Consider the following 23,184-nt stretch of genomic DNA (forward strand, 5'->3'; position numbering starts at 1 on the left):
AAATTATTGAGAAGGCAGATGAATAAAATGTAGTAGGTGACATTTGTGATAATCATCAAAAACACTTGAGTACAATAGATAAGGTTGGAACCCATGGAATAAAAATTGACCTAAGATCAGAAACCAAAGTATATCGCATAAAAATCAAACCAAAACAGAGGTAGTAAATCTGAAATTAAAACAGAAAATAGTAGATAAGTGTTCTAAGATTCATGAGTTATACAGCACATGAAGGCCCAATGTGTTATTCTCATTTGCCAGACTTTGGCCCTGGTCCCTCTGAATCTTTCCAAAACAATTAATTATAAATACTGTAATTGTTTCTGCCTGTACTGTCTCCCGTCATCTCATTCCAGAAACCCATATATGATTATATAAACTTCCATAAGGTCACCCCTCAGTCTCCTTTACTCCAGGGAAAAGTCTCAGCCTTGTAATTCTTTAAAATCGCTCCTTATAACTCAAACACTCCAGTCCAAGAACATTTTTGTAAATATTTTCTGTATCTTTCTCAAGCTTAATCAAATACTTTGATAATGTGGTAACCAGAAATTCACAGAGTACTCCAACAAGTAGATCTTGTAGCCTTGGACAACCTTGCAAGGTGTTCCCCATGGACTATCATTCAGGCCATTATTTTTTACAAAATATATCAATGATTTATACAAAATTTTCCAGTTTCCAAAATGTTTAAACAGTAAAAAGAACATAAATAGTACTGTTTAGAAAGACTTCAGTATATACTTGAAGACAACGGAGACATCCAAGAGAAAGTATTCATAACAGAGGTAACAGCCTGGATTTGTGTAGCAAGTAGAAACACATCATACAAGAGATTCCGGAGATGCTAGAAATCTTAAGCAACACACACAAAATGCTGGAGGAAATCAGCAAGTCAGGCAGCATCTATGGAGAATAACCAGTCAATATTGTCTGACTTGCTGAGTACCTCCAGCAATTCATGTGTATTGCTTAAGAAACACATCAGTAAGGACAGCATGATCCACATGGTCAATCAGAAACTGATCTCATACCTACATCAATGAACAATGGAAAAACACGAGTAGGTATAAATCACACATTGGGGTGCAGGCAAAACTGAAATGCAGAGCCCTGAGGCCCCCACTCTGTGCCATTCTCCTAATGCAGGCTCTGAAAAATAAAATGGATGACCTAAGAGCAAGATTGCAGTACCAGAGGAACATCAGGGATTGCTCTTGATTCACAGAGACATGGCTTATTCCCAGTATTCCAGCCACAGCACTTCAGCCCGAGGTCTTCACCTTCCACCACATGGCCCAGATAGCAGCATCAGGGAAGGGCTGAGGAGATGGCGTTTACTTTATGAATAACTCACGGTGCATGGTCCTCTCTCAGACCTGGAACATCTAGTGGTTGTGTCATCTATTTTATGTGCTGTGGGAGTTTTCCACCATTGTCCTGGTTGCAAATGTGCATTCCACCCCTGACAAACCTCAGATTGGCACTGGAGGAGCTGAGCACCTTGATGATAGCGTACCTTCTTTCTGATCATTGCAGGGACACCAACCAGGCTAACTTGAAGCAATCTCTGACCAACTATCGCCACCACATTACCCGTGGAACCAGAGGAACCACCACACTATCAAGAATACTTACAGTGCCATCCCACACCTGTACTGTAGTAAGTCTGCTCACCTGGCTGTACTTTTGCAGTGACTAAGGACTGCAGCACCAGTAATGAGGACCACAAGGGAAGCAGAAGGGTGCTTACAGGACTGTTTTCAATTGGTGTACTGAGGAAAGCAGCTTTGCTTCAGAATGAATATGACATAATTGTCACTAACTTCATCATGACCTACAGTGGCCTGAAAAAGTTTGTGCACCTCTGGTCAAAATTTCTGTTACTGTGAATAGGTAAGTGAGTAAAAGATCACTTATTTCCAAAAGGCATAAAGTTAAAGATGACACATTTAATATTTTAAGCAAGATTACTTTTTTATTTCCCTCTTTTACAGTTTTTTTTGTAATTTATTTTTTATTGAAGTTCAAACATTTGCATAAGATGTATTTCAGATACTATACATATCATATATTCATATTTGCCACAGATCTCCACGTAATATTTATCTGAGATATACTCTTATAGAGAAAAGAGGAAAGAAAGAAAGAACAAGCGAAAGGAGAAAACAATGTATAAGCAGGGAGTGATTTTTTTTTCCAACATATTCATTGATTTGTGAAAATAAAATCAGGTCTATGAGGTGTTATTTAGTTAAACCATTTTTCCCAGTATGAATCAAATTGTTCCAACTTATTGCTGTTATCTTCTCCATATTGTAAACGTCCATTGTAATTTCCATCCTTGCATTTAAAGTTGGGCTCTCCTGTGATAACCATTTCCTAGTAAGAGTCTTTTTAACCAGCCACCAGCAGTATATTCATTAAATATTTACCTCTTTTCAACCATTCTTGAGGTATACACCCAAAATATATGGTCTTACTTTCTAAGGGTATTTCACATTTAAAGATAGGGCACTGTGTATCCCACTCCAACAGTCTTTGATAACGGGACAATCCCAGAAAATATGATAATAGTTTGCATTTTGATTTCCACAATTCCTCCAGCAAACAGGGAGGTTACTATCATAATGGGATTTCTGAGAGGGTGTAATAAAATATCTTATCAAGTTTTTCCATCCAAACTCCCTCTGTTTCTGTGAACTGGTACACTTCCATTGATACCTCCATATTGTTGTCCATTCTTCCTCAGATATAATTATCCCTCCTTCCTTCTCCCATTTTGTTTTAATGTATGAAATCAAATGTGTTTTAAGATTTGACAACCCCTTATACATGCTTGAAATGATTCTACTACCGTTATCTAAATTATATCCTCTTCTAAATAGCTCTATCAAATATGTACTTGTCTTGGTTACATTTTTAACCCTCCTATTAATGTACTGTTGCATCTGCAAATACCGATAAAAGTTTTGTTTTTCTAATAAGTGTTTCTCTTCAAGCATTTCAAAACTGAACAGTGTTCCTTCTTTCATTATATTGCAAAGAACTGTTATTCCTTTAGCTGTCCAGTCCTTAAATCTAGCATCCAGTTTACTCGGCGTAAAATCCCAGTCATACGCACACCATTTAAGAATTGCTATATCTCCCTCTAATTTTTATTCTTTTATAATAGTTTCCCACATTTTAAGAGTCCATTTCACCCATGAGTTATCAATAGTATTTATGTACCTTTGCAGGTTGTTATCAGCCAAAATTGCCTGTATGGGGATGGAAAGTATCCCCTCCTCAATGTTTTTCCATTGAGCGTCATATGATGGGTTACACCAACATATCACAGCTCTCACCTGTGCTGCAAAATAATAATATCTAAGAGAAGGTAGGCTCTATACCCCCTTTTCCTTGGCTAATTGCAAAGTTTTGAGACGAACTCTAGGCCTTTTACCCTGCCAAATATACCTCGATAACATCTTGTTCCATTCATTGAATTGATTTTGATTAATCTCTATTGGTAGGGTCTGAAAGAGATAATTGTCTGGGCAATATATTCATTTTAATGGATTCAATCCTTGAACTGAGACGAAAAAAAAGGAATTAGGTTCCATCTTGTTAAATCTTCCTTAATTTTTTTTATACAAAGGCGGATAATTGCATTCTGATAATTTTGCCAAATCTTTTGGCATAATGATGCCCAAATATTTGAAAGACGCTGTCTGCTATGCCAGGGATATTTACTTTCAATTTCTCTTGGTGGGGTATAGTTATATGAAAGCAATTGGGTTTTATCTATGTTGATCTTGTATCCTGATAATTGACCATACTGTTCAAAGGATTGCATCAATTTAGGTAAAGAGTATGTTGGTTGCCCTAGATATATCAAAATGTCATCCACGTAACTGGCCAATTTATGCTCTGCCCCTTTAATAGCAATTCCCCTGATATCTTCATTTTGTCTGATGTATTGAGCTAATGGTTCCAGATATAATTTGAAGAGTTGCGGTGACCATGCCCAACCCTGTCTCATGCCCCTTTCTAGGGTAAAACTATTTGATAAATATCCATTGATCTTAATCCTAGCAGTAGGATTGTCATATAGTGCCTTTATAGTTTTAATAATTGTGTCATGGAAACCAAATCTATGTAAAACTCTGTAAAGAAAATTCCAATTAACCGAATCGAATGCCTTTTCATCGTCCATGCTAATCACTATTGCTTCGATTTTATTTTTTGTATATGATTCATAATGTGAAGTGTCCTTCGTATATTCTTGTGTCTGGCATTGTTGACCTTTTACAGTTTCAAAATAACAAAAAAGGAAAAGGGCCCGAAACAAAAGTTTGGGCACCCTGCATGGTCAGTACTTAGTAACACCCCCTTTGGCAAGTATCACAGCTTGTAAACGCTTTCTGTAGCCAGCTAAGAGTCTTTCAATTCTTGTTTGGGGGATTTTCGCCCATTCTTGCTTGCAAACGCTTCTAGTTCTGTGAGATTCTTGGGCGGTCTTGCATGACTGCTCTTTTGACGTCTATCCACAGATGTTGGATGATTTTTAGCTCAGGGGACTGTGAGGTCTGTGGCAAAACCTTCAGCTTGCACCTCTTGAGGTAGTCCATTGTGGAGTGAGGTGTATTTAGGATCATTATCCTGTTGTAGAAGCCATCCTCTTTTCATCTTCAGCTTTTTTTTTTTACAGACGGTGTGATGTTTACTTCCAGAATTTACTGGTATTTAATTGAATTCATTCTTCCCTCTACCAGTGAAATATTCCCCGTGCCACTGGCTGCAACACAAGCCTAGTAACAGTTGGAGAGGTGTTCTTTTCATGAAATTCTGCACCCTTTTTTTCCTCCAAACATACATTACGGCCAGAAAGATCTATTTTAACTTCATCAGTACACAGAACTTATTTCCAAAATGCATCAGGCTTGTTTAGATGTTCCTTTGCAAACTTCTGACACTGAATTTTGCAGTGAGGTCATGGGAAAGGTTTTCTTCTGATGACTCTTCCATGAAGGTCATATTTATGCAGGTGTCGCTGCACAGAGAACAGAGTACCACCGCTCCAGAGTCTGCTAAACCCTCCTGAAGGTCATTTGCAGTCAAACGGGGGTTTTGATTTGCCTTTCTAGCAATCAAATGAGCAGTTCTCTCAGAAAGTTTTCTTGGTCTTCCAGACCTCAACTTGACCTCCACCATTCATGCTAACTGCCATTTCTTGATTACATTACGAACTGAGGAAACGGCTACCTGAAAACGCTTTGCTATCTTCTTATAGCCTTCTGCTTTGTGGGCATCATTTATTTTAATTTTCAGAGTGCTAGGCAGCTGCTGATTGTTGGGACAAGGTTTGAGGAGTCAGGGTATTTATAAAGCTTTTCAAATTTGCACCACCTGGCCTTTCCTAACGATGACTGTGAACAGGCCATAGCCCTAACAAGCTAATGAAGGTCTGAGACCTTAGTTATCTGAGAGCTCAAATCTCTTGGGGTGCCCAAACTTTTGCATGATGCTCCTTTCCTTTTTCCCCCACTCTAAAATTGTACTAAACAAAGATAATACACTACTTGTAAACACAAAGTACACTACAGATGCTGTGGTCAAATCAAGACGTACAAACAAGCTGAATGAACTCAGCAGGTCGGGCTGCCCAACCTGCTGAGTTCATTCAGCTTGTTTGTATGTCTTGATAATACACTACTCTTGCTTAAAATGTTGAAGAATGTTTCATCTTTCACTTTATGACTTTTGGAGATCAGTGCATCTTCTACTCACTTAACTATTCACAGTAACAGAAGTTTTGACCAGGGGTACCCAGACTTTTGCCTGCCACTGTATGTTAATAACTGTGACTTCAAGAACATACCAGACAGACCCAAACCAGAAGACATAGATGAACTGTGAGATTCAGTCTGCTGTGGACTAGATTTGTAGCATTCAAGACCGACGATTCAGAACTCTACTAGTAACCCAGGTATGACCTACAAATGGCTACCTTAAGAATGAAACTCAATTCCTAATGTAGTCAGAGACAAAACTCAGATGCACATTAGCCACAGCAGGGTTTGCAGGCCATTACTTCCTACAAGGCGAAACCAAACATCATAAACAGCTGTTAATGCTTCATTCTCAGATGAGCTGAAAGCCTTTTATGCACGTTCTGAAAGGGTGAATACGACTACAGATATGCAAATCCCATAGCATCTGGTGACTCTGTGATATCTGTGTCAGGAGTCAAAAGCAGAACATCTTTCAATAGGTTGAACCCTCATGAGGAGTTAGGTCCTGATGGTGTACCTGCAAAAGCACAGTGTCAACTAACTGGAGTATTCAAACTCTTCTTCAATCTCTGACTGGTGCGATTAGAGGTTCCCACCTGCTTCAAAAGGGCATCAATCATAGTGTAGACCAAGAAGGAAACATTCAGTCTAACATTCAGTCATGGATCATCTGGATTATCAGCAATACCTACATCAGGCGGCTGTTTACTAAGCATTCAACACCATGATGCCCTCAGTCATAATCAACAAGTTTCAAAATCTGAACCTCCGTATCTCCCTCTGCAACTAGATCCTTGACTTCCTCAAAGGGGGAAATAGAGAGGGAGAGAGGGTAGGAGAGGGTGAGGACGAGGGAACAAGGGAAAGCAAAGGAGCGAAAGTGAGAGATAGTGGAAGCGAGTGAAAGGAAGACAAAGAGGGAGAGTGGCTGGGAGGGGAAAGAGGTACGCGGTTCAAGAAGGGGGAGGGTTAGAGGCAGAAGGTGAAGGTGGGGGAAAGGGGTACGCTTGGGATAGGCGGTAGTGAGAATGCTCAACTGGAACTCGGAGCCTCACCTCTTACCACCGCCCTGACGGCGCACTCCTGCCGCTCTGAGCGGAACGACTGAAAGCCGAAGACGCGGACGAGGGCCGTTAAGAGCCGGTCCGGGCCTCCCGAGCCCAGCGGAGACCCCATTGCCGACAGATCACCACAACACCGGACCGGTCGCACAATGCTGACGTCGCACACCGGGCCAGAAGGGCGCGTGCGCATTTACGGAGCAGTGACGTCAAACAGAGTGCGTCAAAAATGGCGAGCCAGCGCAATGTTCTATCGACGCTGAAGGCTTATGCGGGGGATTCGGACTCAGATAGTGATACCGGCACAGGTGAGGCTCGGGTTATGGGCACGCTTGGGAGTCGGGGGAGGGATGCGGTTTGGGCAGAAGTTTCATAATGGGCTGGATTCGGCTTATAAGTGCTGTGTGTAAGACATTAGGCCTTGGTACATAGTTTGTTCCTGTACAACAGCGAACCGGTCCTGACGCTCCATAACACCAGATTCAGATTATTTATTTATCACATGTACATCAAAACATACATTGAAATGCGTTGTTTGTGTTAACAACCAATACAACCCAAGGATGTACTGGAGGTAGCAAGGTTACAGTACTGGTAGGGATGGATTTGTTGCTATGTTAACAGTAGAGTAAATACTAGCGGAGACAGGCCTCTCCCTGTATAGCAGGTGGAGCACTCCTGGTAGGGACAGGTCAGCTGAAATTCCTGGAACATTGAGGGTAGCTAGAGAAGAAATTGCGGAGGAGGCCTTTGCGGGAATATTGACTTCAAAGGTAGATGCTGAAGTTCCCAAAGACTGCAAGGTGTTAATGTCATTCCACAGTTTAAGACAGCAAGGAGAAGCAGAGAACTACAGGAACGTCAATCTGAAAGCTGGGAGGGGGAAGATACTGGAGGTAATGTCACTATCTACAACCCTGAGATTTATTTTCTTGTGGTACTTCCATGCCAGGCTGTGATACTGCTAGTCAATATATTCTCCACCACACATTATTGAAGATTGTGGAAGTTTTAGATGTCATGCAGAATCTTCAGAAACTCCCAAGGAAGTGGAGGCGCTGCCGTGCTTTCTCTGTAATTGTACTTGTGTTCTGGGACCCAGGACAGGCCCTCCAAAATAATGACATCAAGAAATTTAAAGTTGCTGGCCCTGTTCACCTCTATTGAGGACTGGCTCATGGAGCTCTGAAGTCAATAGTCAGCTCCTTGGTCTTATTGGCATTGAGTGAGAGGTTGTTGTTATTGGTACCACTCAGCCAGATTTTCAATTTCCCTCCTATGTGCTGATTTGCCACCACTTTTGATTCCGCCAACGGCAGTGGTGTCATCAGCAAACTTGAATATGGTATTGGAGTTGTGCGTAGCCACACAGTCGTATGTATAAAGCAAGTAGAGCAGAGGGCTAAGCATACAGTGCTGCAGTGCACCTGTGCTGATGGAGCAGGCAGAAGAATGGGGCTGAGAGGGATAATAGATCAGCCAGTGTTTGTGGATAACATGAAATTAGGTGGTGCAGTTGATAGTGAAGCTAATATAGTTTCATTGAGAGGTCTTAATCAGTTGGGGAAGTGGGCTGAAGAGTGGCAAGTCATTTTCACTACAGGTAATTGTGAGGTGGTGCATCTTTTTTTAAAAAAAAAGTCAAACCAGCTAAGGACTTGTACTGTGAATGGTAGGGCACTCAAGTATAAGAGAACAGAGGGGCCAAGGAGAAAAAGTGGATAGGGTGGTGAAAAAGTTTAGACGCTGGCCTTCGCCATTGTGGACTTTGAGTCTGGGAGTTGAGGCATGATGTCATATCAATCATTAGAGAGTCCTCACTTGGAGTTCTATGTGTAGTTTTGGCTATCCTATTTTAGGAAAGATGTCATTAAACTGGAAAGAGTGTAGAAAAGATTTAGCAGTATATTGCCAGGACTAGAAACTCTGAGTTATAAGACTGGAAGGCATAGGAGCCACTGAGTCTGCTCTGCTCTGATTCCATCATGGCTGATTTACTATCTGTCAACCTCATTCTCCTACCTGCTCCACGCAACCTTTGACACACTGACTAATCAAGAACCTATCAACCTCCACTTTAACTGTACTCATTGTCTTGGCCTCCAAAGTTGTCCGTGACAATGAAGTCCAGAGATTCACAACCCTCTGGCTAAAAATATTCATCCTTATTTCTGTTCTAAATGGATGTTCCTCTATTCTGAGGCTGTGCCCTCTGGTCTTAGATTCACTCACTCTAGAAAACATCCTCTCCACATCCACTCTATGTAGGCCTTTCAATATTCTATAGATTGCAAGGAGATTCAACCCTCATTCTTCTAAACTCCAGTGAGTGTAGGCCCAAAGCCATCAATTGAATGTTACCTGGGTTTCAGCACCTAAGTTACAGAGAAAGGTTGAACAAGTTGTTCTTTGTTCTTTGAAGTGTGGAAGGTTGGGGGGGACTTGATAGAGGTATTTAAAATTATGAGGGGGATAGATAGAGTTGACATTGATGGGCTTTTTCCATTGAGAGTAAGGGAGATTCAAACAGGACATGAGTTGAGAGTTAGGGGGCAAAAGTTTAGGGGTAACACGAGGGGGAATTTCTTTACTCAGAGAGTGGTAGCTGTGTGGAACGAGCTTCCAGTAGAAGTGGGAGAGGCAGCTTCGATACTATCATTTAAAATAAAATTGGGTAGGTATATGGACAGAAAAGAAATGGAGAGTTATGGGCTGAGTGCAGGCCAGTGGGACTAGGTGAGAGTAAGCGATAAGCACGGACTAGAAGGGCTGAGATGGCCTGGTTCCATGCTGTAATTGTTATATGGTTAATTGCTTCTCATAAGTTAACCCTTTCATAAGAACGTAAGAAATAGGAGCAGGAGTAGGCCATCTGGCCCGTCGAGCCTGCCCCACCATTCAATAAGATCATGGCTGATCTGGCCATGGACTCATCTCCACCTACCTGCCTTTTCCCCATAACCCTTAATTCCCCTACTATGCAAAAATCTGTCCAACCTTGTCTTAAATATATTTACTGAGGTAGCCTCCACTGTTTCATTGGGTGGAGAATTCCACGGATTCACCATTCTTTGGGAAAAGCTGTTCCTCCTGATCCACATCCTAAATTTGCTCCCCTACATATTTACTCCTCTAGTTCTAGTCTCACCTACCAGTGGAAACAACGTTCCTGCCTCTATCTTATCTACCCCTTTCATAATTTTATATGTTTCTATAAGATTTCCTCTCATCCTTCTGACTTTTAGTGAGTACAGTCCCAGGTGACTCAGTCTCTCCTCATAGCATAACACCCCCCCCCCCCCCCCCCAGATCTGTGGATTCAACCTAGTGAACCTCCTCTGCACTGTCTCCAAAGCCAGTATGTCCTTCCTCAAGTAAGGAGACCAGAATTGCATGCAGTACACCAGATGTGACCTCACCAGTACAATTGAAACATAAGCTCCCTGCTCTTAAATTCAATCCTTCTGGTAACGAAGGCAAACATTCCATTCACCTTCATGATGGCCTGCTGCACCTTTCCTGATTCATACACAAGTGCTCCCAAGTCCCTCTGCACAGCAGCATGCTGCAGTCTTTCACCATTTAAATAATAATCTGATCGTCCATCTTTCCTTCCAGAGTGGATGACCTTACATTTACCAACATTGTACTTCATCTGCCGGACTTTTGCCCACTCACTTAACCTATCTTTCATTCCCCACATCATACTTGTGAACAACTTTGGACCCTCTTCAATGCCAGCACATCTTTTCTTAGATAAGGGCCCAAAACTGTTCATAATACTCCTAAATATAGTCTGATCAATGCCTTATTGAAGCCTCAGCATTACATCCTTACTTTTATACTCTTGAAATGAACACTAATATTTCATTTGCCTTTATCACCACAAGCTCCATGTGCAAATTAACCTTTGGGGAATCCTGCACAAGGTCTCCCAAGTCCCTTTGCACCTCTGATTTTTGAATTTTCTCCCTGTTTAGAAAATAGTCTACACCTTTATTCCTTCTAACAAAGTGCATGACTGTACACTTGCCAAAGCTCTATTCCATCTGCCATTTTTTTGCTTATTCTCCCCACTCTGTCTCAATTCTTCTGCTGAGTCCCTCCTTCCTCAATATTACCCGCCCCTCCACATCCCTGTATTGTCTGCAAACTTGGCCACAAAGCCTTCAATTTGGCCTTCCAAACGGTTGACATCATATGAAAAGACACTATCCCAGTACTGGCCCCTGCAGAATACAACTAGTCAACCAGAAAACACACATTTTGTTCCCACTCTTTGGTTTCTGCCAGTCAGCCAATCTTTTATCCATGCTATCACCTTTCCTGTAATACCATTGGTCCTTACCTTGTTAAGCAGCCTCATGTGCAGCACATTGTCAAAGGACTTATGAAAATCCAGGTAAACAACATCTGCTGACAATAGGGTCTTTTAAGAGACTCCTAGATGGATACATGGAGCTCAGAAAAATAGAGGGCTATGGGTAAGCCTAGGTAATTCTAAGGTAAGTACATGTTCAGCAAAGCTTTGTGACCAAAGGGCCTGTATTGTGCTGTAGGCTTTATATGTTTCTATGTTTGTTTGTCTACCCTACCTGTTATTTTGTCAAAGAATTCCAACTGATTTGACAGGCAAGATTTCCCCTTAAGGAAGCCATGCTGACTTTGTCATGTGCCTCCAAGTACCCCAAAAGCATATCCATCTTAATGGACTCCAATATCTTTCCAACCACTATGTCAGACTAACTGGCCTAGAATTTCCTTTCTTCTGCCTCCCTCCCTTATAAAGTGTGGAGTGACATTTTTAAATTACCAGTCCTCCAAAACCATTCCAGAAACTAGTGATTCATGAAAGATCATCATTAATGCTTCCAAAATCTCTCCAGCTCTCTCTTTCAGGATCGTGAGAGTGGTAGTTCCTCTGGTCCAGGTGACTTCTCTACCTTCAGACGTTTCAGCTTCCCAAGCTACTTTCTCCTTATTAATACCAACTACACACGATATGCTTTGGCTATTTATATTAATCATGTAGACTGTCCGGTATGGGTCTCTTTAGAAACTAAATTTTCTAATATTTCTCTTCTTGGATCCGCACTTCCTTTATTTGTAAGTAAACTAACTGATAAATAATTAAACATACTCTGAGGATCTGGATACAATTTAGAGAACACTTTGGTTTATTGAGATTTTCCCTTTAAAGTTAAAAATTTATTCTAATTGTTTTTAAACCCTCCATGACTGATTTAGTTTTTAAAGAATGGGACAGGTTGGGTACTAAATGTTTTTGGGATCTGTTTGTTGGAGGAAACCTTTTTTCATTTGAGCAATTGTCAGCTAAATATAGCTTACCTAAAACTCACTTTTTTAGATATCTACAAATTAGAGACTTTCTAACATCTCAATTATGCACATTCCCTATAAGCTCAGATAAGAACTTACTAGATGTAATTTTTAGTTTGACACCTTTTCATAATGGTTCAATATCTAATATTTATGGTATGTTACTGGAGACGAGGAATGTTCCTTTAGATTAAATTAAGAATCTCTGGGAACAAGATTTACAGACATCAATATCTGAGGAAACTTGGAATGAAATTTTTAAATTGGTTAATACTTCATCACTATGTGCTTGTCATTCCCTCATACAATTTAAGGTGGTACATAGAGCTCATATGACTAAGGATAAGCTATCTCGTTTTTATTTGGATATATCTCCCTAATTTGACAGATGTAATAATGGAGAAGCTTCATTAATTCATATGTTTTGGACTTGTCCGAATCTTGAAAAATATTGGAAGGAAGTTTTTCAAACTTTTTCCTTACATTTTAAAGTCAATTTTAAGCCTGACCCTCTGACGGCCTTATTCGGTATTGTTGCAGGACAAGATATTAAACTGAAGGCATCTGATCTACATATTTTGGCCTTTAGCTCTCTTATAGCTAGGAGGACACTTTTGTTTAAATGGAAAGATGTTTTTCCTCCTACTCATGCTCAATGGTTATGCAACGTTATATGCATGTTTAGATTTAGAGAATCGTTGTTCAATTTCTGAATCTCGTCAAGACTTTCAAACATTGTGGGGATCTTTTCTGAATTTTCAAAACGTTCAATTCATTGTTTAAACTCAGATGCTGGCCATTACTAATTTTTATTATATGAGAAGGTATTTTACCTTTTCTCCTTAATAAACAGCTTCAGTCTTGGGAGGGGTTAGATTCTTCTTTTGTAATAAATTAGTATAGTTCAATATAACTATTGATTAACTTGTATGAATATGAGGTAATGAGATTGTTATTATGAACAGATATAATGTAATTGGTAGGTTTTTTATCTTCACCTTTTATATACACTTTCTTATACTCTGTATTCTTCTATGTAGAAACTAATAAAAATATTGAAAAGAATACCAACTGCACTCACTTCTGCCCTGGCGCTCAAATTTCTGGCACACTGTTAGTGTCTTCCATGGTTAAGACTGATGCAAGATATTTATTTAGTTCATTTGCCACTTCATTGTCCTCCATTGCTACATCTCCTGCATCATTTTCCCACAATCAACATATATAAAAATTGGTATCCTCTTTTGTATTACCGGCTAGCTTATTGGTTTTTAAAAGTTTCCCAATCCTCAGACTTCCAACTAATTTTCTATATTTTCTTTTGTTTTAGTGTTGTCTTTGATTTCCCTTGTCAGTCATAGAGAGAGATTAGCCAGACTTAGTCTTTATTCCTTGGGATGCAGATTGAGGGCTGACCTTAGAAGTATTTAAAATCATGAGATGCATAGACAAGGTGGATGGTAACAGTCTTTCCCCAGTGTAGGGAAGTTCAAAACAAGGAGGAATATGGTTAGGGTGGGAGGGAAAAAATATAAAAGGGATTGGAGAGGCAGCTTTTTCCACACAGGGTGGTGAGTTGCCAAAGGAAGTGGTTGAGCTAAGTACAATAGAATCATTTAAGAAGCACATAGAGGGTTGGGACTTGAGGTATAGGGGCTGAACATGGGAGATGAGGACGAGCTAGGTTTCCAGTGTGGTTAGCATGGACTGGTTGGGAGGGCTTGTATCCATGATATATTACTCTGAAAAACTACTCCCCTCTCCACACTACTACCAGTTATGGTGTCATCTGTAAATTTACTAATCATTCCACTTATAATTCCTTAAAAACTGCAATATGGCATCCTAACTCTTGTACTCAATGCCTCAGCTAATGAAATCAACATACCAAATGGCTTTTTCACTACCTTATCTAGTTGTGTCATCACTTTCAGTAAATTTTGTACACCAAGGTCCCTTTGTACCTGATCAGTCCTAATGTCCCTGCTATTTTCTTGGTACATCCTGCCAGAATTTGACCTCCCAGGACACATTACCTCACCTTTGTCTGGGTTAAAAACTTCTTCACACAGAGTGGTGAATCTGTGGAATTCTCTGCCACAGGAAACAGTTGAGGCCGGTTCATTGGCTATATTTCAGAGGAAGTTAGATATGGCCCTTGTGGCTAAAGGGATCAGGGGGTATGGAGAGAAAGCAGGTACAGGGTTCTGAGTTGGATGATCAGCCATGATCATACTGAATGGCCTACTCCTGCACCTATTTTCTATGTTTCTGTGTTAAATTCCATCAGTTACCACTGCACTGAATCTGCTAGCTGATCCGTGTCCTGATACGTCCTTAGATAACCTGTGCTTTTTATGACCTCAAATTTTTATGATGTCTGCCAGCTTCCTATGTGTACTGCCCACATTCCTATCCAAGTTATAAAACAACAAAGGTTCGAACACCAATCTCTGTGCTTCACTGGTTCTTACATTTCCATTCAAAAACACAACACACACCACTACCTTCTCCCTCTGTCACCAGGGCAATTTTGAATCCAGTTTGCTTGAACCTTCTAGAACATTCTACTATACAGAAACTTGGAAAAGGCTTTACCAAAATCCACGTAAACTACCTATTGCCTTTATTTGTTGTTTTAATTACCTCCTCAAAAAAAAAGATTTACCCTGCACAAAACTACACTGGCTCCTCCTAATGACATCATGCTTTTCCTAGTGACCATAAATGCTGTCCCGCAGAATATTCTCCAATGAAGGTGAGGATGCACTTTCCAGCCTTAGCCCTACCACCTTCTTAAACAAGGGAACATAGGCTATCTTTCAGTCTTCACGTACCTCACCTGCATCTAACAAAGATGCAAAACTAACTGTCAGAGTGCCAGGGAGCTCCATTCTCTGTTCCTTTGGCATCCTGGCAAACCCTGAGCATTTGCCTGTATTTGCCTAATCTGCACCTGTATTTTTGGCACTTGCTCCTTTCTGATACATTCGTGATCCAGCACATTATCATACTCCTCCCTCAACATATAAGCAACGCTTTCACTGAGTGCAGGTTTAGTAACTACAATATTCTTGTCCATTTTAAATACAGAAAACAAATATTAATTTACCATCTCACCTTTAGTCATCTGGCCCAAGTTCAGAGTAAATTTATTATTAAGGTACATATCAGAATCAGGGTTTAATATCACTGGCAAATGAAAAATCTGTTGTTTTTTAAAATTAAATATATATTTTAAATATTTTAAATTAACTAAGTAATGCAAAAAGTGAACAAAAATGTGAGGTAGTGTTCATGAATTCATTATCAATTCAAAATGTGTTCCTGAAACATTGATTGTGTATCTTTAGGCACCTGTACCTCCTCCCTGATGAGAAGAGAGCGTGTCCTGGGTGATGGGGATCCTTAATACTGGATGCTGCCTTTTTGAGTAATGACCTTTTGAAGGTGCGCTCGATGCTGGGGAGGCTAGTGCCCATGATAGAGTTGGCGAGCTTACAACTTTCTGCAGGTTTTTCCAATTCTGTGCAGTGGCCTCTCCATACCAGACAGTGATGCAGCTAGTTAGAATTTTTTCCATGGTACATCTGTGGAGATTTACTGGGCTTTGCTGAAATACTAAGTCTCCTCAAGCTCCAAATGAAATATAGGCACTATTGTACCTTCTTGGTAATTATATCAATATGTTGTTTCTGGGATAGGTCTTCAGAGATGTCGACAGGAAATTGAAACTGCTCACCATTTCCACTTCTGATCCCTTGCTGAGGACTAATGTGTGTTCCCTCGACTTCGCAGTCAGTTCCTTGGTCTTACTGATGTTGACTGCAAGATTGTTATTGCAAAATCACTCAACCAGCTGATCTATCTCACTCCTGGATACCACCTTGTTACCATCTGAAATTCTGCCAACAAATGTGTAAAGTTCAAAGGTCCAAGTTCAGAGTAGTTTTATTATTAAAGTATATCTATGTCACCATATACAACCCAGAGATTCATTTATTTGCAAGCATTCAGTGCAAATACAAATAAAAACAATAGGATCAATGAAAAACCACACATCTAACAGGGCAGAAAAACAACCAATGTGCAAAAGACAACAAACTGTGCAAATACAAAAAGAAAAGAAAGATAAATAAGCACAAAATATCAGGAACATGAGATGACAATTCCTTGAAAGTGAGTCCATAGGTTGTGGGACCAGTGCAGTGTTGGGGTGAGAGAAGTTGAGCAGTTATCCCCTCAGATTCAAGAACTTGATGGTTGAGGGGTAATAACTGTTCCTGAACTTGGTGTTGTGGACCCTGAGGCTTCTGTACCTCCTTCCTGATGGCAGCAGTGAAAAGAGAACATAGCCTGGGTGGTGGTGGTGGTCCTTGATGATGAATACTACTTTCCAGTAATAGTGCTCGGTGTAGATGTGCTCAGTGGTGGGGAGGGCTTTACCCATGATGAACTAGGCTTTTCTATACAAGGTTTCTATACAGTCGGCCCTCATCCGCGGGGGATTGGTTCCGGGACCCCTCGCGGATACCAAAATTCACGGATACTCAAGTCCCTAATTCAATCTGTCTCAATGCAGTGGACCTTAGGACCCAGCAGAACCCCAGACCTTATTTAACCTGTCTCAGTGCGGTGGACATTAGGACCCAGCGACAGAGATCTGAATCCAGTGCTTCTGTTCATGAAAATAATCACGATCACGATTGAAAATAAAGTGTAAGTAATAAAGTGATTGGAAAGAGGTGAAATGCCATTGGTCATTTGAAAAGCATTAGGCTATGTCTTTCAACGATCAGAACGCTTTTAAAGGGTAAAGTGCGAAAGGCTCTGCCCCGATGAAGGCGGCAATTATTACTAAGCATCACAGTGGTTTAATTATTGGGTTTTGCGTTTTTGATCCTCCACATCAACCCGCACAGTGGAGAGCGCACTTGGGAGCGATCTGTCATTAGATCGAACACGGGAACTTTTGTTCCCGAGCCCGGCTCTGAAACATACATTCTTAGTGTTTTATATGCATAGAAAGGTAAAATATATACTCTATACGAAGACAAACGTTTGACTAACTGACGCTAAATAATACTGGATGTACCTGTTCCAACTTACTTAGTAAGAGAACTTCCGATTTTTTTCGATCCCGATCCATGATAACCCACGCACATCCTCCCGTATACTTTAAATCATCTCTAGATTACTTATAATACCTAATGCAATGTAAATGCTATGTAAAATAGTTGTTATACTGCATTGTTTAGGGAATAATGACAAAAAAATGTCTGTACATGCTCGAACAATAAGTGCTGGAAGAGCACTTCTGGGTTTTCGCGATTCACGGTTGGTTGAATTTATGCATGTGGAAATCGCGGATAAGGAGAGCCGAGTGTACTGGGTTTTTGCGATTCACAGTTGGTTGAATTCACGCATGTGGAAATCATGGATAAGGAGGGCCGACTGTACTAGGTTTTTCTATGCAAATACATTGGCATTCCAATACCAGGACATAATGCAACCAGTGAATATACTCTCCACCACATATCTGTAGAAGTTTTGTCAGAGTTGTTGATGACATGTGGAATCTTCTCAACTTCTAAGAAAGTAGAGATGCTACCATGCTTTCTTGCGTGCTGTATCCAGGACAGATCTTCTGAAATGAAAACACCAAAGAATTTAAAGTTGCTGACCCTTTCCAACTCTGATCCCCGATGAAGACTGGCTCATGGATCTCCAGTTTCCTCCTCATGAAGTCAATAATAATCTCCTTGGTCTTGCTGACATTGAGTGAGGGGTTGTTGTTGTGGCACCACTCAGCCAGATTTTTAAAATCTCCCTCCTGTATGCTAATTCATCGCCACCTTAGGTTCGGCCAGTGGCAGTGGTGTCATCAGCAAGCTTAAATATGGAATTGGAGCTATACTCTGTCTCTCAGTCGTAGGTATAAAGCGGGTAGAGGAGGGGGCTAAGCACACAGCCTTGTGCTGCACCTGTGCTAATGGTGATCTGAACTAACTGGTCTGCAAGTTGGGAAATAGAGGATCCAATTGCACAAGGGGGTATTGAGGCCAAGGTCTTGACACTTATTCATCTGTTTTCAAGGGTTGTTGGTTTTGAAAGCTGAGCTGCAGTCAATGAAGAGCAGGCTGATGAATGCACTTTCACTGTCTAGTGATGAGTGAAGGGCCAATGAAGGGGGATCTGTTGTTGACTTGTTGTGATGGTAGGCAAATTGGACCAGATCCAAGTTGCTTCTCAGGCAGGAATTGATAAGTTTCATCAGCAACCTCTCAAAGCAATTCGTCACATTGGATGCAAGTGCTACTGGACAATATCTCCTCATTGGCACATTTATAGTTGATGCTTGAGCTGTATCTAGCCACATAGTTATTGGTATAAAGAGAGTAAAGCAGTGGGCTAATAACGCATCCTTGAGGTCCACCAGTGTTAAGTGTCAACGAGGAAGAAATGTAACTTCTGATCCGTATTGACTGTGGTCTCCTGGTGAGGAAGTGAAGGATCCAGTTGCAGAAGGGGGTACAGAGGCCCAGGTTTTGGAGCTGAGGGTATGATTGTGTGGAATGCCAAGCTGTAATCAATAAACAGCAGCCTGACATAAGTATTGCCATTGTCCAGGTCTTTCAAGGCCAAGAGGAGAGCCAGTGGGATCGCAAATGCTGTAGACCGATTGTCGCAATAGGCAAATTCCAGTTGTTTGAGGTCAGCTACACCAGCAGGGATAGGGTTCCTCTTGTCCTCGCCCAGCACCCCACTAGCCTCTGCATCCAACATGTAATTCCCGCAAATGCCTTCTTCAATGGGATCCCACCACCAAGCACGCCTTTCCTCCTGCCCCCTCCCCAGGAACTACTTTCTCCATACATGACTTCCTTCTCTATTCCCTCCCCACTGATCTCCCTCCAGATACTTATCCTTGAAAGCGGAACAAGTGCTACACCTGCCCCTATATCTCTCTCCCTACCATTCAGGGCCCCAAACAGTCTTTCCAGGTGAGGCGATACCTTGTACTACATTCCCTCTCCCGCCCACCTTCTTACTCTCACTTATCTTTTTTTCCCCAGTCCCGATAAAGGCTCTCGGCCTGAAGCATTAACTATTTATCCTTTTCCTGGCCTACTGAGTTCCTCCAGCATTTTGTGTGTGTTGCTTGGGTCTAGGTCCTTGCTTAGGCAGGAGTTGATTCTGGCCATGACCGATAGTAGTTGAGACAGCTTACGGTGCTCTTCCTGGGTGCGGGTATAGTCTTGGTTCCTCTGCATCAGTGAGAGACTGAAAATATCCTTGAACATGCACCAGATGGTTTTCAATGCTCTACTATGTATACCATCAGGGCCTGATGCATTGTGAGGTTTTACCCTCTTGAAAGATGTTCTGATGACATTGGTGTTGAAGAGAGATATCACGGGGTCACCAGATGCTGCAGGGATTCACACGTGTAGTTTTATTTTCCATCTCAAAAAACACCTAAAAGGCATTGAAGTATAACAGCCATTCATGAGGTTGGGCTAACGTGCATCTGATTCTGTCTTCAATTAGTTTTGTTTCCTTGCTCTCAAAATAGCCTTCTGTAGGTCGTACCTGGACTTGTATATTTCTGGATCACTGGTCTTGAATGCCACAGACCTTGCCCTCAGCAGACGATGAATCTCCTGGTTCATCCATGGCTTTTGGTTTGGGTATGTCTGTTATGTTCTTGAAGACTCACTCTTCCGCACAGGAGTTGATGAAGTTGGTGACAACTGTGGCGTATTTATTCAGATTTGAAGATGAGTCTCTGAATATTGTCCAGTCCACTGACTCAAAACAATTCTGTAAGCACTCCTCCACCTCCGTTGATCATAGTTTCTTTGTCTTCGCCACTGGTGCTGAGGTCTTTAGAGTCTGCCTACATGAAGGGAGTAGAGGTACAGCCGGTTGATCGGACTTTCCAAACATTGGATTGGCATGGTAAGCCTTCTAGGTGGTGGGATAACACTGATCAAGTGTGTTGGCTCCTCTGGTTCCACAGATGATATGTTGGTAATTGTTTAGAGACTTATTCAAGCTGGCCTGGTTGAAATCCACCCAACCCCAATGATAATGAAAGCATCAAGTGTGTGCATTTTCACAACTGCTGATCGTGGTGCTCAACTCCTCCAGTAACTGCCTGATGTTGCCAAAGCTGGAATGTGCACCACTCCCAAAACCCTAATGATGGCTGAAAACTCCCTTGGCAGATAAGATGGATGACACTTGACTATTAGATGTTCCAGGTTGGGTGAGCAGGATGGAGACAGGACTGCCACGTCTGTGCACCATGATGAGTTAGCCATGAAACATGCTTTACCTCTATCTTAAAAAGAATCCTGTCTTTTTATTGAATAGTGAAACCCTCAAGGTGTAGTGCTGCATCAAAAATCTGAAATTTTTTGAGGCTCCTTTTGTTCCTAATGGTCCAACCTTTCTGGGTTTACCCTTTTCCATTAATGAGAATAAAATTGCTTTGAGATTTGTGATTTTTCAGTTCTCTGGAACAATTCCTGACTGTTTCTTGAAAAGGCACTAAAATGGCTATACAATCTCTTCAACTGCCCCTTTCAGAACCAGTCCTGCTGAAGGGTCTCGGCCCAAAGCATTGATTGTACTTCTTTCCATAGATGCTGCCTGGCCTGCTGAGTTCCTCCAGTATTTTGTGTGTGTTGCCTGGGGTGTGTGTAGTCCATCTGGTTTAAGTGACTTTTCCACCTTCAGCTTTCCAAGCTCCTCCTCATTAGTAGTGGCTACACTCATTTCTGCCTTTCTTGAATTTCTAGCATGCTGCTGATGTCTTCCACAGTAAAGACTGACACAAATACTTATTTAATTCATACCCTTTGTCTTTCTTCCCATTAATATTTCTCCAGCATCATTTTCCTGTGTCCTGATGTCCACACTTTACTCTTTATATATCTAAAGAAAACTTTTGTATCCACAATTGCCTTTTCCTTTCAGAGTTTGACCACAAGAGCACTTCCTCACTTTTCCTTTTGTACATTGGTTCCATTGTACAATGGATTTAATTTGGCTTTTCTTGACTCTGAAAAAGACTTGTGTCAAAGTGGAAAACAGATCTTTACAAAGTGATCTAAATTAATTACAAATTTAAAGCACAAAATAATTAATTGCTTACATATTCATCCCCTTCAAGTTGGTATTTAGTAGATGCACCTTCGGTAGCAATTACAGCCTTAAGTCTGTGTCGATAGCCCTCTAATCAGCTTTGCACATCTGTACAATAGACAGTAAGTGCAGGGGTAGGCCATTTGGCCCTTCTAGCCAGCACTGCCATTCACTGTGATCATGGCTGATCATACACAATCAGTGCCCTGTTCCTGCCCTCTCCCCATATCCCTTGACCCCGCTATCTATAAGAGCTCTATCTAACTCTCTCTTGAATGCATCCAGAGACTTGGCCTCCACTGCCTTCTGGGGCAGAGCATTCCACATATCCACCACTCTCTGGGTGAAAAAGTTTTTCTGCATCTCTGTTCTAAATGGCCTACCCCTTATTCTTAAACTGTGGCCTCTAGTTTTGGACTCACCCATCAGCGGGAACATGCTTCCTGCCTCCAGTGTGTCCAATCCCTTAATAATCTTATATGTTTCAATCAAATCCCCTCTCATCCTTCTAAATTCCAGTGTATACAAGCCCAGTCGCTCCAATCTTTCAACATATGACAGTCCCGCCATTCCAGGAATTAACCTTGTGAACCTACACTGCAATTTTTCCCCATTCATTTTTTACAAAACTGCTCAAGCTCTGTCAGATTACGTGGAGATCGTGAGCAAACAGCCCTTTTCAAGTCCAGCCAAATATTCTCAATTGGATTGAGGTCGGGACTCTCACTTGGCCACTCCAGGACATTAACTTTGCTGTTTTTAAGCCATTCCTGTGTAGCTTTGGCTTTATGCTTGGGGTCATTGTCTTGCTGGAAAACAAATCATCTCCCAAGTCACAGTCCTCTAGCAAACTGCATCAGGTTTTCCTCCAGGATTTCCCTGTATTTCCCCGCATTCATTTTATCCTCTACCTTCACAAGCCTCCCAGGCCTTGCTGCAGTGAAGCATCCCCACAGCAAGCTGCAGCCACCACCACCACGCTTCACGGCAGGGATGGTGTGTAGTGTTTGGCTTACACCAAACATAGTGTTTAGTCTGATGGCCAAAAAGCTCAATTTCGGTTTCATCAGACCATAGAACCTTCTTCCAGCTGACTTTGGGGTCTCCCACATGCCTTCTGACAAATTCTAGCTGAGATTTCATTAGTTTTTTTTTACAGTGGTGTTCTCTTTACCACTCTCCTGTGACTGGTGAAGCTGTGACAGTTGTTGTACGTGCAGTCTCACTGAAGCCTGTAGTCCTCCAGAATTGTCATAGGTCTCGTGATGGCCTCTCTCACTAGTCCCTTATTGCACAGTAACTCGTTTTTGAGGACGGCCTGTTCTGTGCAGGTTTACAGCTGTGCCATATTCTTTCCATTTCTTGATGATTGACTTAACTGTACTCCAAGAGATATTCAGTGACTTGAAAATTTTCTTGTATCCATCTCCTGACTTGTGCAATTCAATAACCTTTTTGCAGAATTATTTGGAGTGTTCTTGTCTTTATGGTGTAGTTTTTGCCAGGATATTGACTTGCCATCAGTTGCTCCTTCTTCTGACTTTTAATGCTGGTTGGCAGTCCAGTTTCAAGGTGCATTACCACCACCAACTGGACTAAAAACTAAATCACCCCTAAAAGCCATATAGACTGTAAATAATGAAAGACAATATTGTGATTTAAAGTCATTTCCCTAACTTAGTAAATTTTTGAAATGAAAACTGTCAATCCCCAAAGCTAGTAGTGCAGTCTGCATTTGCTTTCTTTCAACCTTATAAGCAGTTGGACCTTCCAGATAAAGGTTTGTTTTTACTACAATCAATTGAAACACCTTGACTACACACGGTGATCTCCATTTAACTAATTATGTGACT

At 41.3% G+C, this 23,184-nt stretch overlaps 2 protein-coding genes across 9 annotated transcripts in view; one reads left to right on the forward strand and one right to left on the reverse strand.

The window, feature by feature from the left end:
* Nucleotides 1–7,046, reverse strand: part of recql5 (RecQ helicase-like 5) — a 106,694-nt gene extending 99,648 nt beyond the window's left edge. For all 7 annotated transcript variants that reach the window (XM_073026684.1, XM_073026683.1, XM_073026687.1 and 4 more), the window contains exon 1: nt 6,833–7,046. In XM_073026684.1, coding sequence (XP_072882785.1) covers nt 6,833–7,031 — 199 coding nt within the window. In that variant the 5' untranslated portion in view covers nt 7,032–7,046. The remainder of the gene's footprint in view (nt 1–6,832) is intronic.
* The window catches only part of sap30bp (SAP30 binding protein), a 132,256-nt gene continuing 116,094 nt past the window's right edge, over nt 7,023–23,184 (forward strand). For both annotated transcript variants that reach the window (XM_073026693.1, XM_073026694.1), the window contains exon 1: nt 7,023–7,146. In XM_073026693.1, the coding sequence (XP_072882794.1) occupies nt 7,068–7,146 (79 nt within the window). In that variant the 5' untranslated portion in view covers nt 7,023–7,067. The remainder of the gene's footprint in view (nt 7,147–23,184) is intronic.

Source organism: Hemitrygon akajei, chromosome 22 (assembly GCF_048418815.1).
Source record: "Hemitrygon akajei chromosome 22, sHemAka1.3, whole genome shotgun sequence".
Lineage (NCBI taxonomy): Eukaryota > Metazoa > Chordata > Chondrichthyes > Myliobatiformes > Dasyatidae > Hemitrygon > Hemitrygon akajei.